This window comes from Eucalyptus grandis, chromosome 5, assembly GCF_016545825.1.
Source record: "Eucalyptus grandis isolate ANBG69807.140 chromosome 5, ASM1654582v1, whole genome shotgun sequence".
NCBI classification, from domain to species: domain Eukaryota; kingdom Viridiplantae; phylum Streptophyta; class Magnoliopsida; order Myrtales; family Myrtaceae; genus Eucalyptus; species Eucalyptus grandis.
Genome location: NC_052616.1, coordinates 14,262,699 through 14,281,512, shown reverse-complemented (window position 1 = coordinate 14,281,512; position 18,814 = coordinate 14,262,699). Strand labels below are relative to the sequence as shown.

Sequence of the window (18,814 nt, the reverse complement as noted above, 5' to 3'; positions counted from 1 at the left end):
TATTAGGGAGTTTTAAATTTTGGCCTTTCCTATTTCATGTTTAGGAATTTTGGTTTTGTTAGGGTGTCTACTTTTCTAGTTTTTTTAATAGGAAATTCCCTTATTGTATGAACTTTTCATGAGTAAATGAAAAAAAAAATGAAAATGAAAAATCGATCAGATTATCATCATGGACCGGTTCCCTATTTTCACCTTGTGCTTATACGTGTGTTCATTTCCTCGAAATAGGTGATTATGGAGCGATCCTGCTCACCTATCCTTACACGGTCGAGAGCTAAAAGGGCGGATCAAAACGATTGAGAAATTACGACCTGAAGAAGAAAGCCAAAAGACTTTTGAACCATCTCATTTTCGTGAGGACCAAGGAGGGTGAAGAACTCAAGCACACATGATTCATGAGCATTATTTTCTTGGCCTGATGAGGAAGCATCTGGAAAAGGCGCATCGGGTTGCGATGATAGATCAATTGGCTCAAATGTTTCCCAACAAGATTGAGAACACAGTTCTAAAAAGTTAATATGGGTCACATCTCGATACCACTTGAAATATCCATCTTGAAGAGTCAAGCAAAGTGTTTTATATTTCCATGCTTGACGGAATTTTCATTCTTGCACATTAATAAGAAAATAAATGGCAAGTACATCATTCTCTGGTGAAAGAGGTACGTCTTGTCCTTGAACATGATTAATTTTAGGAAATGACACTTTGTTCTTTCCCTTGCAGATGACAAATTGGGGACATGACAGATTTTGGTAGTGACCCGACTAAGACAAAATCTCCACCCAAACCAAAATGGATATTCCATGTGCATTTACTTTGATGTTGTATAGTATCCTATTCATGCACGTTGTTTTGTGCAGGGGCAAAAGTAAGAATTCATCAAATCAAAGATCGAATTTTCAGCCTCGATTGATCAATTTGTGTGTTTGTTCCATTTCGATAGGGGGCAATCCAAGGACAATTCGTGGGACAATTCCTTGAATGAACACTTGAAATCATGTTTTTAATACTTACGAGAGCATTTTTGAGTGTAGAAAATTGTCTGTTTGAAGTCACAAAAGCTTTTCATGCTTAAAGTTGCTAGACTCTTCTCAAAAGAGAATTTCCATAGTGATTTTGCCTATTTAACTCACCAATTTCATGTGGAGATTTGTCAAGATAGACAATTCAATAGAGTGACATCAATGCTTAAGAATGTTGAATGAGACGTGTTAGGATGATGAAAGGCAAGCTTTATCCTATACACAGTCCCCTACTTATACATTTGTGAGATGAGTATAGAAAGTTCAATATCTACAAGATAAAGAGTTTTCTCGCGAAAGTACGATGACCAAAATGATGAGGGGCAATTCATTTTTCTATCCCAAATACTACATGTGATCCATTGCTTAACCCCTTTAAGCCTTATACACTTATGGAGATTTTTTTTAAATTTAAATTACCCCTGTCAAGAACCATCCCACATTGGGGCAAATGGGATGTAAGATAGCATCATGAGGTGAGAAAATAAAAAGGAATTTTTTTGCTTTCACTTGCATCAATTTTCAAGTCGTGTTATTACATTGAATTTATGTGGTAATTTAAGTTCCTTAGGATAACGAAGAGCATTTCTTCTACATACATATATCCTTTGCATAGCCCACTTGAGCTTGCAATTTCATTTCTTCAAACCCAGTTGGTGATCATCCCTCACATTGGGGCAAGGCAAAAAGTAATTGTTCAAATAGTATGGTCTAGAGTGCTGGCAAAAGATGAAGACCTCCTAAAAATCCAAATGTTAAAAAACGTCATTCAATAGAACTAAGGGGTATGAAAAAGCAATGTACTTTGTAAAAGCCAGGCCAATGCCCATGAAAAAAGAAGTGAAGAAAAAACGAATGAGAACTAGGAGCATGAAAAAGCGGTGTGCATGGTAAAAGCAATGCCGATGCCCATAGATGGAAAAGGAGAGTCAAGATAAGGACTATCGATTGTAAAAAGGTTGTATTTCCAATGGAGTAATACTCAAAGGACTCGAATGCTGAGTTTTCACAATCAATGAGGCGCCTTATGAAGACAATCCTCGATGATGAAAAAGAAGACTAGTGGTAATGCCAAGATGATCATCAACTCTCACCCTTTACATATATTTTGAGCCTAATGATCCTTTCATTTCTCAACCCATGAACCCAGCCTATATTACGTCCCTTACAAAGTCTCTTCAGATTATGGCATTTGAATTAACATGAGAGTTCATATGTTTATAAGTATCACTCAAAAAAGTGCGAGCAAAATTATTTCTTTCTCATTTTGTAGGGTTCTTGACTTGTAAACTCTGAGATGATTGCGCAGTTGTTCTTTTAATTGCCTCGATTCAAAGAGTCCCTTTGTTAAGCCATTGACAAAGCCTACATTATGGGCCCTGTTAAAGACCTCTCAAATTGGTAATGTTGTACTGCTTGCGAGAATACTCGGACCCTTGTCAATATGAAGGAGTGATTCTCATAAAATAGCCATTCTAAATGAGAGTAAGTGAAAGTCCTTTCTAACTAAAAGTCTATCATTTAGTATAAATCTATGTCATTGTCTTGAAGGACAATTCTCTCTAATGGAAATTTAGGTGATGCAAATATGGTAAAGTCATTATGCATAAACATTTATTGAATGGATGAAAACCTCATTGAACTTTGAAATGTGCATTCTAGAGTAGCTCAAATTGTCTACGTCTTTAATGAATGCATATACGTTTTTGCTCTAATTATATCTGACATGTAATATTTCTTTGAAGACTGAGTAATACTTGACGTTCAAGTTGCTCCTTGAAGCCTTGAGATTCGGTGTGCTTTCATAGCCTAAAGCCCTTTTCACTGACTTGGCGTGCTTCTGTAGCCTAGAGTCCTTTTACTGACCTGGTGTGCTTCCGTAACCCGATGTCATTTTCATCGATTCGGCGTGCTTTCTTAGCTTGAAGCCCTTTTCACTGACCCGACGTGCTTCCGTAGCCTAGTGTCCTTTATATTCATCCGGCGTGCTTCCGTAGCCCGATGTCCCTTTTAATAGACCCAGCGTGCTTCTATAGCCCGAAGTTCCTTTATATTGACCTGTCGTGCTTATGTAATCTAGAGTCATTTTCATTGACTTGGCGTGCTTCCGTAGCCCGATGTCCCTTTTAATTTTGGTCGGCTAGTGTTGACATTTTTGACCGACTGGCGTCAACATGGCCAATTGTCTAGCTGATGCTAACGTGAATAAATTTTTAATAATATTTTTTATTTGATTTTTTAATAATTATTTTGTTGACCAGCTCGCCTCGCCGACCACTTCCAAGGTCTCAAACTTGCCCCACAACACACAGATCAAACCAAAGCTTGCCCATCATTTCCTACGCTTGCGAAATCTCTGCTTCCCAACTAACCACATCTCAATCACACGTAATCCTGTGATTTGCGTGTAATTCTAGTGATAGTCCCAACCGTTTCATTTTATATTAAAGTTAGCCTTGTACTATCGAATCTCTTTCGATTGCACCCCTCGGTCAGTTTTGGGGGCCCTTTTGGGCATTTCGAAGGGGGGAAGAAACCGTGAGCAACGAAGTTTGTTTTATATTATTCATGTGCCACGTAGGCAACACCATATCTTGGTTTATTTTAAATGATTTTTTCCCTAATAATTTATTAAACCAAAGATTATCTCCCTTGACTTCCATCTCATGCCCTATCTCGACATGTCCGGCTAAAATCAAATGAAAGTACATTCGAATGAAATGATCTTCATAGTTTCCATTCATCCGACCTTGAATCTCTTGAGCAAAATGACTTGTAAAGAATACTATTTATCACTCATTGAAATGATACTAGCTTTGTGCGGTTCAAGTTCACCTACCTAGAAATAAAACCCTAGTAGAGGTAGAAACTCATTCCTTCTATGATCTTGACCATAGTAGGCATGATAAAGGGAGGGGAAAATAAGGAAAATAACCATATTATGTCATTTAATTGGTTTAGTCTAATAACATAGGTCCATTTCTTTTATAAAAAAATGAATGATTTAGAAAAAAATTTAATCACTTATATCACTTGAAATAATTAGTCAATAAACAAAGTTTTCATTAATAATAATTTATGACTAAATATTTTTGCAAAACAAAAGAAATTTTCATTTATAGGAAAATGTTTTCTATATCATTTAATTTGCACAAAACAAATGGATACGTGATTGAATATTGCCCAAATGTAATTCAATGCTTATAGTTTTATGCCCAGTAAATTTTCCATAACAAAAAAGAAAAGAAATTCAGGGTTTATATTTATATACTTTGATTAAGATAAATGAAGCTTGAAGCTTCACCACCAAGAGTGGCAGGCCATCTGAGTACTTGTCAAGTACTACTTGACTTCCTCCACAACAAACAGATAAAACCTGAACATGCACAGCAATTCCTACATTCTTATATTCTAAAGAGCTAAGTGAAACAAATGGACAAAGTCAAGAGCCTTGAGCTATAAATCAACGCAAGGAAATCAACATCGTGTCGACGGTGCTCTTCATACTCGTTGCCGTCCAGCTTCTTTACCAGAGAAAAAAAAATATGGGCATCAACATCGTGTCGACGGTGCTCTACTCCGCAGCACTCGTTCCAGTCGCCCTCTCCATCGCCTTCGCTCTCCTCCTCTTGAAAACCTTCACCGGCAAGTCCCTCCGGAGCTCTAAGTATCCGCCCGTTCGAGGGACGGTCTTCGGACAACTTGTCTACTTCAACCGGCTCTACGACTACCTGACCGGAGTCGCGAGGAGATCTCCGACGTTCCGGCTCCTCGCGCCGTACCAGAGTGGCATTTACACAACGGATGCAAGGAACGTCGAGCACATATTGAAGACCAACTTCAATAAGTACACGAAGGGAAAGTATGACATAGATATAATGAAGGATTTGTTAGGGGAGGGGATTTTCGCGGTGGACGGAGAGAAGTGGAAGATACAGAGGAAGGTCGCCGGCTTTGAGTTTGCGACAAGGGTGCTCAGAGATTTTAGCTGTGGCGTGTTCAGGAAGAATGCTGCGAAGCTGGTCAAGGTCGTGGAGGAGCTATCGGCCGCTTCAGAGGGATTCGATATGCAAGTGAGTAGTTTTAATTTTTGAATGGCGAGAACTCCACGACGATCAAAACCACTCTGAAAGAAACATAAGGTGAATGGAATCAAACATAAAGACCGCATATTTCCGACAGAATATCGAAATATAATGAAATTGGTCGTCCGGATTTGATAGATATGTAGCTTTGTCTGAAAATGATTGGATATGTATGCAATCTAAAGAGGATTAGATATAGCTAGTCTTGAAGAGAAACCTAGGATAGACGAAAACTGTTGGGGTCACCCGACAATAGGAGCGACCATCGCGTGGTAGTCATCAGTCCTCCTCGGCCTCCACCCAAACAATTTGAGAGAGAGAGAGAGAGAGAGAGAGAGAGAGAGATGGCAACCATAACAGTAGAAGAAAGGACATATCCTTACGATGGTCGTGACAGTAGAAAAGAAGGAAACAGGACATTGTGCATTAGTTTGCTCATCATATTGTCTTAAATCTTGTGTGTAGGATATATTGATGAGGTGCACTTTGGATTCCATCTTCAAAGTTGGATTCGGTGTGGAATTGAATTGCTTGGAAGGTTCAAGCAAAGGGGGAAGAGCCTTCATGAAAGCTTTTGATGAGGCAAATGCACTAACCTACTGGCGATATATCGATCCTTCTTGGGAACTCAAAAGACTTCTCAACATCGGTTCAGAAGCTCGTCTTAGGAATGACATTAAACTCATCGACAATTTTGTGCATCAACTTATAAAGATCAAGAGGAATCAACTCACAGCCCAGCGAGATCAGGTGAGTTCTTTTTAAAATTTTAGTAGTGAACGTGTAAATTGTAAGTACTTAGTGTGCATTTAGCTGTTCGATTTTTTGAAGTTTGTGCTCTTCTTTTGTCAAGCCACTACTCAAGTTAGGAAGATACATTATGGCATGTGATGTTGCGATGTTGTGGAAAATTTTAATAACAAGAACAATGGAAGAATCCTGTAGAAGCTCAAGGACCATTTTGAGAGGAAGAATTCTGAATAGAACTTGTGGCACCATCTTAAGATTGTTTTCATGACTGTCATACTACTTTCCAGGTTTTTTGTTTGGCAATTCCCCAGGCTGATGTTTCATTTTCCCATTTTTTTCCTACAAGAATGACAAGGAGGACATTCTCTCCAGATTTTTGCTCGAGCACGAGAAAGATCCCAAGAATATGAACGAGAAGTACTTGAGGGATATAATTCTGAATTTCATGATTGCGGGAAAAGATACTAGTGCAAATACCTTATCATGGTTCCTCTACATGCTCTGTAAAAACCCCCTGGTGCAGCAAAAGATTGTGGACGAAATAAAGGAAGTTATTGGAGATCAGGCAAGTGAAGCTAACCCAGATGAATTCGTTGAAAGAATAGCTGATCCGGTGCTTGGCCAAATGCACTACCTTCATGCCACACTCACAGAGACTTTGAGGCTGTATCCTGCAGTCCCACAGGTAATCTACTGTTTACTTGTAAGATTTGAAGTTCAAATCCCAAACTGATCACAGAAAAAGAAAACAAAAAGTTCAAAATTAACTCGAGATATTATGAACTCAAATAAATTCATCAACACATCATTGAATCACAATGGGTCTGAGTAAATTGCCACTGGAGTTGCACCACAAGACATCATGATTTTCCAGACTTTAGAAGCTACGATGCATCATCCACCTGTATTTATGACAGACTGAAAATTTTGCTTAAGTGCATGTTCGGGAATCCTTTAATTCCCATTAAACAACTATAGAGCTCACATTTTTCCACCACAGATCAAATGCTAGCTTTTCACTCATCTCTAAATTCAAGAACAAATACTAGTGCTACTCTTACTGCATTGCCATCATGCAACTAGTCCTTAAATTGTATTCAAATGTCAAATGCCTCGCAGAAGAGTCAATATTCTTCTGAACAAAACATGATCAGCAACACAGCAGATGCTAGAAATCCATCAGATTGGCAATTACAAAGCAAGCACAAGCCAAAGAGAACACGCATTTAACAAGCTTCAGATTTTGTATCAATACATGCTAACTTTGATCTTTCACACTTCTGCACTACAGGATAGCAGATGTGCCAAGACAGATGATGTTCTCCCAGATGGCTTCCACGTGAAAGCAGGGGACACCGTTACTTACTTGGCTTACTCAATGGCAAGAATGCATAACGTCTGGGGAGAAGATGCTGAGGATTTCAAACCTGAAAGATGGTTGAAGGATGGAATTTTCCAAAATGAATCACCTTTCAAATTTGTTGCATTCCATGTTCGTTTCTTTATCCCAAGTCCTCATGAATTGAATGTTCAAAGTGTGTGTACATATACCAAGCATCTTCAGTGACAAACCTACTTTCCTATTTGCAGGCTGGTCCTAGGATCTGCCTTGGAAAGGATTTCGCTTACCGCCAGATGAAGATAGTTTCAGTAGCTCTCCTTCGCTTCTTCCATTTCAGATTAGCTGATGAAACTAGACCTGTGACCTACAAGGTCATGTTCACCCTTCACATTGACAATGGCTTACATCTTCATGCTGTTCCCAGATTGGCTTAAGTAAGAGTTGGACCATCGTTGAGTATAGCCCATGGAGACATGGATTTCTAATGGTGGATGCTAGCAGTTTTCACTGATAAGTAAGCATGTGCACTCCATGATCTTACTACTGGATATAAAGATTGGAATATTAATGTGTTTTGCTTATATTCAGTGTGTACTATAAGTTCATCAGGCTTTGTGACAATGCCAATAAAATCTTATTTTCATAAAGCTACTGAGAGGCCAACAAGCTGATATGTCCCTAGAACTAAAATGGCTTTCCAGCTCATTCAATAATCAGCCATCGGGCAATTCATTATATCATTGGCATACCAATCTGATAATCAGGTAATTGGCTTCGGCTGAGCTAGAATATTCATAAGAATATATACTGAGAACAAGTTTTCCTGTTATGTGGAGTAAAGCATTTGGTTAAATGAAAAAAAACTATCACAAAATTAGGCAAAGAAGAATGGTTCTCCTCCTGCAATGCAAGGAATTAGATATCCCATGACAAAACTAGATCTCTCAAAACTAACATTATAATAAGCCAAATTAGAAATACAGAATACCATTATGATTTGCCTAAAAACATATGGCCAAAGTAGTGCTCTAAAGAAGGTCACAATGATAATGAAGAACCTATTTTCAAAGGAAGTCGTCTGCTGGGCCTGGCTGCCCATACTTAGCGATTTTGCTACACCTCAATGGCCAGTAAACAAAGTTGCTGTTGGATACATTTTGCGGGGTCTTCATGCCTTCACCCAAATCAAAATGAAACGAATTAAATGGGCAAGGGGGGGAATGAAACAGCTAATTTCAGAATCTACACCATTAGTCGATTGACCAGCAAAACATAGAACACTACTTTAGGGATCATGGCCAATTTGAGCAGAGCTTCAGACAGCCTCTCCAAATTTGACCTTCTCATCTCTGGGAAAGTACATGCCATTCTCAGCACTGGCCTTCTTCTGTTTCTTTTTCCTTGATTCTCTATGCCTAAGATCATAGGAAGACAGTCTGGATGAGGTAAATGCAAAAAAGCTCATCTTGGAACTACCATGACTCCCTGCCATGTATCTACTAGCTCTTGCATTTTTTACTATGGATTTCATCCCAAATATTCACTACATGCACAAGCCCGATTCAACAGGTACAGATTGTTACTGCTTGTAAATTTTCAGAACTCACGGCAAAGAGAATGCTATTTTGAGCAAGACTAGGGATCTCACGTAAACGACATTGAAATACTTTTATCTCCAGTAGTTCCAAAAAGATTACACTTTTTCTAAAGCAGAAATCTGTCTAAAATGACAGCAATTGATTCCAACATGTCCCTTTTCCGACCGTGATTCCTATACTGTAGGAGAATTACATAATGGTCAATGCCAAGTGAAAACGACCGCTTTCTCCGAATGCTGTAATTATACCATGACGGGTTCCAGCGCAAGTACATTGCTTCACTGAACCTTCTGTCATTCTAGAACTCAATCTCTCGTTCTCGCTTTAGACATTTCAAGAATAGATCTCCCACAGAAGTAGCAGAACGACCTCCTGCTGGTACGAGCCACACATTTCATCATGTTCGCCCAAATGACGATCTCAAGTGTGTACATACTACCATCATCACTAGCTTGAAAAGGGTGTTGACGAAACATGGAGACTGAAGTCAATCAAGGCGTCATCCATGATGCGGAAAATTGCATGCCACGCTCGGAGGTCGAGAAGGAGTGAAGGAGATGAGAAGCTTGGAAAGACAATGCATTGTCAGCCTGGGAGACGTCGGGGTGGAGGGGGGATGGCGGTGGCCCCACAGTGAGTCGCCTTGTCGTTCTCCACTCTCCGCCTCCTCCATTTTCCCATGGGAAGACCCAAAGTGAGCTTACTTTCTCAAATAATGACTCAAAATGACCATTGTTCCAAATAAGGATCCGAAGTGGCTAAAGTCTCAAATAAGACTTGAACCCACCAGCTGGCCAAAATGTTCATCGGCCGGCGAGCGTGTGACATTTCCGGTGGCATTTTGTCCCAAAAGGTTATAGATAGAAATTAACAAATCCTAAAAATAAAACCCTCAAACTCTTCACATTCTTCTTTCGCTCTTCATTGTTTACGTTATTTGTCTCCTCTCGTTTGGAGAAACCCAAATTCTCTGTTGATGGAGCAAGATCCCTGTCTCCTTGAGTTTCAAAGGTATGTGCCCTCCCTCCCTCCCTCCCTCCCTCTCTCACTTTCAATTTGAACAAAACTGACCTCGTTGAACGAGAGTGTAAATCAAAGTGTATGGCGAACCTAGGAAAAGATAATGAAGAATCGAGTGTCTCAATAACGAAAAGGTGGCTTTACTCAATATTTGTCTTCTTCGTAGAAAGAAACAAAGACAAAAAACAAAAGAAGAAGATGTGAAGAAACGAAGGTATAAATTTCTTGTTGTGTTTCAATTTGTGTTCCATTAACAGAAAATTTCCGTGCTCGCGAAAGAGGACAAATAATGGAGAAAGAAGGACAAAAACGTGAGAAGATGAATAGGTCAAAAGAACGTGAAGAGTTTGGGGGTGGTTTTTAGGGTTTGTTAATTTCTATCTATATTTTTTGGACAAGATTGCCCATATTCCGGCCACGGTGTTGACACATAAATTTTACTATTGTATTCATGACTCAATCGCATACAAGATTATGAATTAGTCACTAAAAAAGAAAAAAGAAGAGAAAAAAAAAGAACAAAACAACAAAAAAAAGAGAAAAAAAAAACATAAAAAAACGCCTAAAGGCCCGGCTCGCCGCCCGCCTCTTTTTTCCTTTTTTCCCCCTCACGAGGGCCCAGGCGTGAGCCGGCCCATCTTCCTTTCTCCCTCGGCTCGGACCCGGTCCGGTCTCAAAAAAATTATTTTTTTAAAAAAAAAAAAAACAACTTCGAAAATCTAAAAAAATATTAAAAAATATTAAAATTTAAAATTTTTTAAAAAAATTAAAAATTTCGAAAATTAAAAAATGATGGTGTTTGATTAGGAATTGCTATATCTTGCTTTCTTAGTGTAATTAGACATTTATTTGCTCGCATATTGATTATGTCATATGTTTAATTTGCATATCTAATTATGTTTAATTGCATGTGTTTAATTTTATTGTAATTAGGATCTTGGTAGCTATGATTGTTATTTTAATGATTGCGCACTCACATGATCACCTCGCATGTTAGGATATGTATATAATTAATTCAAACTGCTTGACAAAAATAATTTATTTTAAAATGAACAAAATTAGGTACCGAAAGAGCATTAATTAGTCAATTAGTGTAATCAAGTCCCCGACCATAGATTCTTTGGTTGTGTAGGAAGTGAGGTACACTCTCATGCCTCATTTGGTTTCTAGCCGACCCCAATAGGCTAGTGGTGACTCATTTTGTGCAAAATTTCTTAAGAATATCCCAACGTCAACCGAGGTATGGGGTTGGGAGAGCCCACGCCTAATCATGGGCCTTAGGTCCGTTCTTTAGGCAATACCCCTAAACCCGTTCCCTCCCCCCGAGGGTAGGTCGCGACAACCGGAAATGTCACACTCTCGCCGACCGGTGAACATTTTGGCCAACCGGCAAGTTCAGGTCTTTATTTGAGACTTGTTAGCCACTTTTGGTATTTATTTGGGACAACGGTCACTTCGGGTCTTTATTGGAGAAAATAGGCTCATTTTGGGTTCTTATTTGAGATTTTCCCTTTTCCCACCGTCTCTCTCTCAAAAATGGGAAAATTGATTGTTGGTCTTGTGTTTTCCGTGTAATTCTGGCGATGGTCCCTAATGTTTCATTCATTTGAGATTGACCCCATAGTTTCTAATTGCTTTCCATGTCACCCCTCAGTCGATTTTGGTGGCCCTTTGGGCATGGTGAAGAAAAGATGAGCAACAAAGTTTGTCCTATAAAATTGCATTGGGACCACCGGCTCTTGATTTATTTTAGCTCTTTAAGGCTCCATTTATTTCGCAAAATAAATACAGATGTTTCAAAAAAAAAATATTTTTAAGAAGACATTTTTCAGAAAAATGACTATTTTTTTTTTTTTTTTTATGTTTGATTGAAACCTTAATGAAGTGAAAAATATTTTCTCCTGTTTGTTAAGAAAATCTTTTCCTTCATACACTCCTTTCAATAGTTTTTATATTATTTTATTTTTTTAAATAAATTTTTAATTATTTTATTTTGCATTTCTTTCTTCTTTTCTTCTTCTTCTTCTTCCACGGCTGACCACGATGACAACCAACAATCGGCTACCAGTGAGCTCAAGTAGACTCTAGCTTTAGAGATATCGACAAGGTTGAGTCCGATTTGATCCAATAAGGCTAGGTTGCTTGTAGCCAATGAGCTCCAGCCTCACCATATTTGACGAGCTAGGTAGGGCTTGAGCTTACCTATGGCAAGTGGTCGGTTGTTGTTGTGGCCAGCAACCGATTAAAGAAAAAAGGAAAAAAAGGAAAGGAAAAATTTCAAATAATTAAAAGTGCGATTTTTATTAAAAAAATAAAAGGAAAAAGTGTTTGGTAAAAAAAAAACTTGGTTTAAAAGTGAAAGAAAGAAGATAAAATGGAAAATAATTTCCCATTTGTTAGAAGAACTTTTCCGTCAATCGAAAATGTTTTCCTTGACCAATTCATTTTTATTTTTTTTTTTGCAAAAGGAACACAGAAAAACTTATAAAATATTTTACCGAAAGTTGTTTTTCGTAAAATAAATGGAGTTTTAATCATCTATTAACCGAAAGATGTTGTCAGTTGACTTTCGATGCTTACAATGTGATTTCGTAATGTATGTCACTATCTCAACGTGCCTAGATAAAATTAAATATAAATACCGTCAAATGAAAAGATATTTGTATTTTTTTATTCATGGTGATAATACCAACTTCGAAGTGGTTCAAGTTCACCGAGTTGGAAGTGAAACCCTTGAAAAGCATTCTTGGTACGATCTCGCATCTCCCAGGCGGGGCAGGGGTTCAGCAAAAAAGGAAAACAATCATATTATGAAGTTTAGTTTTAATAGCTTAACCATGACTCAAGAAACTCCAGAAAATTGACTCTCGTGGGGTGGTTCCTTCTTAGGATGTGTCTGTTCCGGTTAAAAATTTATGATAAGGGTTTTTTTGTGGAAATCATCTAAAAAAATTGAAAATTTTTATTTATTTAATGATATACTGAAAATGTATTATTTGAAAACATTTTCGAGTGTTTAAATCTCATTTAAAATAACTGACATTGAAAAAGGTAAGAAGTGAGTGTTTGTTAAGAGAGTTGTTATGTTTGGGAAATGATTTCATCTTTTGAGAAAGTAGGAATTCCTTCTCCTAATTTTATATGGAGAATTATCAAAAAGTCTTACACTTATTATAATTGTATCAACTCAATTATAATTTTTTTTTCTTATCAATTCAATCCTAAACTTTTTGTATTTGTATCATTTTAATCCATCTAATCAATTTGATATGGCCAACTGTTTAACGTTAACAATTTTGGCCAATTTGCACTAACATGACCAATTGTTCAGCTACCGCTAATGTGAAAATTTTTGGCCGGCTAGTATTGACATTTTTTACCAATTGGTGTCGACATGGCCAATTGTCTAGCCGATGCTAACGTGAATAAATTTTTAATAATATTTTTTTATTTGATTTTTTAATAATTATTTTGTTGGCCGGCTCGCCTCGCCGACCACTTCCAAGATCTCAAACTTTCCCCACAACACACAGATCAAACCAAAGCTTGCCCATCATTTCCTACGCGTGCGTAATCTCTGCTTCCCAACTAACCACATCTCAATCACAAGCACTAATTTAATCTTTCTTGCCACATCATTAAAACCTACATTATATGCTAAGTAAACAAATGGATAAAGTCAAAAGAGTCTTGAGACGTGAACCAAGGCAAGGATATCATCTTCTTTTTCTTCATCCTCGTTACCTTCCAATCTTCTTCACACACAAAAATGGACATCAATATTATGTCCGTGCTGCTCTACTCCACGGCGCTCGTTCCAGTTGTTCTCTTCCTCGCCTGTGCGCTCCTCCTCCTGAGAACCTTCACCGGCAAGTCACTCTGGGACTCTAAGTATCCGCCCGTTCGTGGGACAGTCTTCGCTCAACTCTTCAACTTCAACCGGCTCTACGACTACCTGACCGAAGTCGCGAGGATATCTCCGACGTTCCGGCTCCTCGCACCAGACCGGAGTCAGATCTACACAACCGATCCAAGGAACATTGAGCACATGGTAAAGACCAACTTTGATAATTACACGAGGGGAAAGTTTGACATAGATATACTGAAGGATTTGTTCGGGGAGGGGATTTTTGTGGTGGAAGGAGGGAAGTGGAAGAAGCAAAGGAAGGTCGCGAGCTTTGAGTTTGCGACAAGGGTGCTCAGAGATTTTAGTTGTTGCGTGTTCAGGAAGAATGCTGCAAAGCTGGTCAAGGTCGTGGAGGAGCTATCGGCTGCTTCAGAGGGATTCGACATGCAAGTGAGTAGTTTCAATTTTTGAATGGCGAGAACTCCACGATGATCAATACCACTTTGAAAGAAACATAAGGTGAATGGAAAAGACTGCATATTTCTGACAGAATATCGAACTATACTGGAGTTGGTCATCCGGATTTAATAGATATGTACCTTTGTCTGAAAATGATTGGATATGTATGCAATCTAAAGAGGATTAGATATAGCTAGTCTCGAAAAGAAACCTAGGATAGACGAAAACTGTTGGGGTCACTCAACGATAAGAGTGACCATGATATATATATGGCAACCATCACTGTACAAGAAAGGACATTTCCTGATAATGGTCTTTACAGTAGCAAAGAGGGTGAGAGGACACTGTATATTTGTTTGCTCATCATATTGTCTTAAATCTTGTGTGTAGGATATATTGATGAGGTGCACTTTGGATTCCATCTTTAAAGTTGGATTCGGTGTGGAATTGAACTGCTTGGAAGGATCAAGCAAAGAGGGAAGAGCCTTCATGAAAGCTTTTGATGAGGCGAATGCACTAACCTACTGGCGATACATCAATCCTTCTTGGGAACTCAAAAGACTTCTCAACATCGGTTCAGAAGCTTGTCTTAGGAATGACATTAAACTCATGGACAATTTTGTGCATCAACTTATCAAGATTAAGAGGAATCAACTCACAGTGCGGCGAGAACTGGTGAGTACTTTTTAAAATTTTATTAGTAAATGTGTAAAATGGAAGTACTTAGTGTGCGTTTAGCTGTTCAATTTTTTTGTCAAGCCACTACTCAAATTAGGAAGAGGCATTATGGCATGTGATACTGCGGAAGATTTTAATAACAAGAACACTGGAAGGATTCTGTAGAAGCTGAAGAACTATTTTCAGAGGAAGAATTCTGAATAGAAAAACTTGTGGCACCATCTAAAGATTGTTTTCATGACAAAGTCATACTACTTTTTAGAGGATTTTTCTTTGGCAATTCTCCCGGTTGATGTTTTCTTTCCCATCTTTTTCCTACAAGAATGACAAGGAGGACATTCTCTCGAGATTTTTGCTCGAGTGCGAGAAAGATCCCAAGAATATGAACGAGAAGTACTTGAGGGATATAATTCTGAATTTCATGATTGCGGGAAAAGACACTAGTGCAAATACCTTATCATGGTTCCTCTACATGCTCTGTAAAAACCCCCTGGTGCAGCAAAAGATTGTCGACGAAATAAAGGAAGTGATTGGAGATCAGGCAAGTGAAGCTAACCCAGATGAATTCGTGGAAAGAATAACTGATCCGGTGCTTGGCCAAATGCACTACCTTCATGCCACACTCACAGAGACTTTGAGGCTGTACCCTGCACTTCCGCTGGTAATTTACTCTTCACTTGTAAGAATTGAAGTTCAACCCCCCGACTGATCCCAGAAGAGAACAAAAAATAAAAAATAAATTAACTTGAGATATTATGAACTCAAATCAATTCATCAGCAGAACATTGGAGCTTGGAGAGAGCCAATCATAACGGTTCTGAGTAAATTGCCATTGGAGTTGCACTACAAGACATCACAGTTTTCCTGACTTTAGAAGCTACGATGCATCATCCAAGTGTATTTATGACAGACTAAAAATTTTGCTTAGGTGCATGACTGGGAATTTTTTCATTTCCATTAATCACAGGTCACATTTTTCCATCCCAAATCAAATGCTTGCTTTTCATTCATCTCTAAATTCACGAACAGATACTAGTGCTACTCTGACTGCATTGCGATCTTGCAGCTAGTTCTTAATTCGTATTCAAATGTCAATTGCCACGCCAAAGAGTCAATATTCTTCTGAACAAAACATGATCAGCAACCCAGCAGATACTAGAAATCCATCAGATTGGCAATTACAATCAAGCACAAGCCAAAGAGAACACCCATTTAACAAGCTTTGGCTTTTGTATCTGTACATGCTAACTTTGATCTTTCACACTCCTGCACAACAGGACGGAAGATGTGCTGAGACAGATGACGTTCTCCCAGATGGCTTCCACGTGAAAAAGGGGGACAACGTTAATTACTTGGCTTACTCAATGGCAAGAATGCATAACATATGGGGAGAAGATGCCGAGGATTTCAAACCTGAAAGATGGTTGAAGGATGGAATTTTCCAAAATGAATCACCTTTCAAATTTGTTGCGTTCCATGTTCGTTTCTTTATCCCAAGTCCTTGTGAATTGAATGTCCAGAGTGTGTGTACATATTCCAAGCATCTACAGTGACACTCCTACTTTCCTATTTGCAGGCTGGTCCTAGGATCTGCCTCGGGAAGGATTTCGCTTACCGCCAGATGAAAATAGTTTCAATAGCCCTCCTTCGCTTCTTTCGTTTCAGATTAGCTGACGAAGCTAGACCCATAACCTACAAGGTCATGTTCACCCTTCACATCGACAATGGCTTACCTCTTCATGCTGTTCCCAGATTGGCTAAATAAGAGTTGGACTATCGTTGAGTATGGTCCATCACATCATATGGATTTCTAACGTTGGATGCTAGCAGTTTCCACTGATAAGCAAGCATGCGCACCTCATGATGTTATAATTGCATGTAAGATTGGAACAGTGAGTTTATATTCAGTCTGTAATATAAGTTCGTCAGGCTCTGTGACAATGCCAATAAAATCTTATTTTCGTAAAGCCTCTGAGGGGCTAATAAGCTGATATGTCCCTAGAGCTAAAGACGGTTTTCAAGCTCATCCAATAATCAGCTATCCAGTAATTAATTATATCATTGACATACCAATCTGATAATCAGCTAATTGGCTTCGGCTGAGTTGGACCTATTCGTAAGAATAGATACTGAGAACAGGTTTTGCTGTTATGTGTAGTAAAGCACTTGGTTAAATGTCTAAACTATCACAAATTTAGGGAAAGAAGAATGGTTCTCCTCCCGTGATGAAAGAAATGAGATATCCTATGACAAAAACTAAATCTCTCGAAACTGATACAGAATGCCATCATAATTTGCTTTAAAATATATGGCCAAAGTAGTGTTCTGAGGAAGGTCACGATCATAATGAAGATATTGTCAAAGGAAGTTGGCTGCCGGACGTTATTGTCCATCCTTTGCGACGATCATAATGAAGAAGATATTGTCAAAGGAAGTTGGCTGCCGGACGTTATTGTCCATCCTTTGCGATTTCGTTACGCCTCAATTGCCAGTAAACAAAGTTGCTGTTGGGATGCATTTTGCGGGGTCTTCAATGCCTTCACCCAAATGAAAAAGAAATAAATTAAATGGGCAGGGGGAATGGAACAACTAATTTCGGAATCTGCACCATTAGTCGATTGACCAGCAAAACATGGGACACTACTTTAGGAATCGCGGCCCATGCGGGCAAGAGCTTCCACAACCTCTCCAAATTTGACCTTCTCATCTCCGGTAAAGTCCATGCCATTCTCATCATTGGCCTTCTCAAGTTTGTTTTTCTTGATTCTCTATACCTAAATGGACAAATCTAAGATCATACTCAGAAAGACGGTCTGGATGAGGTATATGCAAAGAAATCATCTTGGAACTACCATGACTCGCTAGCAAAAGAAGCAAGGCAGACACGAGTCTAAATCGACTGTCTGCTAGCTCTTGCATATTTGACTATGGATTCCATCCCAGATATTCACCAGATGCCGTAAGCCGCCGCGTCCTCCTCCCTCTTCCCACCATCGCGTTCACTTCTCTCTCTCTCTCTCTCTCTCTCTCTCAAAAATGAGAAAATTGATTGTTGGTCCAGTGTTTTGGGTGTAATTCCGGCGACAGTCCCTACTGTTTCATTTATTTTAGATTGACCCCCGTACTTTCTAATTGCTTACGATGTCACCCCTCAGTCGGTTTTGATGGCCCTTTCGCGCGTGGTGAAGAAAAGGTGAGCAAGAAAGTTTGCAATACTCATGCTTTGCCGCTTGGGAAGCACCAATTCTCGGTTTATTTTAGCTGATATTTTTTCCTCTAAATCATCTATTAACCAAAGGATGTTATCAGTTGACTTTCGATACTTATAATATTCATTTGTAATGTTTGTCATTATTTCAATGTACCGAGATAAAATTAGATATGATTACTGTGAAATGAAAAGATATTCATATTTTTTATTCATCCGATCTTGAATCTCTCATGCGAAAAGATGCATGAAGAATACTATTTATCTTTCATTGTCATTATGCCAACTTTGAAGTTGGTTCAAGTTCACCAAGTTAGAAGAGAAACCCTAGAAGTTGAAAAGCATTTTTTTGTACGATCTCACCTCTGACAGGCAGGAGAGGGGATCAGCAAAAAAGGATAACAACCATATTATGAGGTTTTCTGGGTTAGTTTTAGTAGCATAACGCATGACTCGAGAAACTCCAGAAAGTTAACTCTCTTGTTGGGTGGTTCTCCTTAGGATGTGTTTGTTTCGTGTAAAAAATTAATGATAAATATTTTTGTAAAAATCATTAAAAAATTGATAATTTTCATTTGTTTAATGATATACTGAAAAGGCGTGTTTGCAAACTTTTTCAAGTGTTTAATAAATTTCATTTGAAATAACAAATTTTGAAAAATGTAAGAAGTGAGCATTTGTTAGGAGAGCTGTTACGGTTGGGAATTGATTTTTTTTTTTTTTTGGTAAAAGGTAAGAATATTGGGAAATGATTTTCATCTATTGAGAAAGCTGGAATTCGTTTTCCTAATTTTAAGAAAATCTT

General features: G+C 38.5%; 2 protein-coding genes across 2 annotated transcripts; both read left to right on the top strand.

Moving 5' to 3' along the window:
• The first annotated feature begins 4,524 nt into the window (after nt 1-4,524).
• On the top strand, nt 4,525-7,782 carry LOC104444311 (cytochrome P450 704C1-like). The gene is made up of 5 exons (XM_039312283.1): nt 4,525-5,095; nt 5,573-5,857; nt 6,204-6,542; nt 7,149-7,349; nt 7,448-7,782. Exons 1-5 carry the CDS (start codon nt 4,568-4,570, stop codon nt 7,631-7,633), a joined length of 1,539 nt encoding a protein of 512 aa, XP_039168217.1. The 5' UTR covers nt 4,525-4,567; the 3' UTR covers nt 7,634-7,782.
• A 5,738-nt stretch (nt 7,783-13,520) lies between these two features.
• On the top strand, nt 13,521-16,787 carry LOC104444312 (cytochrome P450 704C1). Its single transcript, XM_010057968.2, has 5 exons — nt 13,521-14,114; nt 14,514-14,798; nt 15,124-15,462; nt 16,079-16,279; nt 16,378-16,787. The coding sequence occupies exons 1-5, from the start codon at nt 13,587-13,589 to the stop codon at nt 16,564-16,566; spliced, it is 1,542 nt and encodes a 513-aa protein (XP_010056270.2). The 5' UTR covers nt 13,521-13,586; the 3' UTR covers nt 16,567-16,787.
• Nucleotides 16,788-18,814: the final 2,027 nt, after the last annotated feature.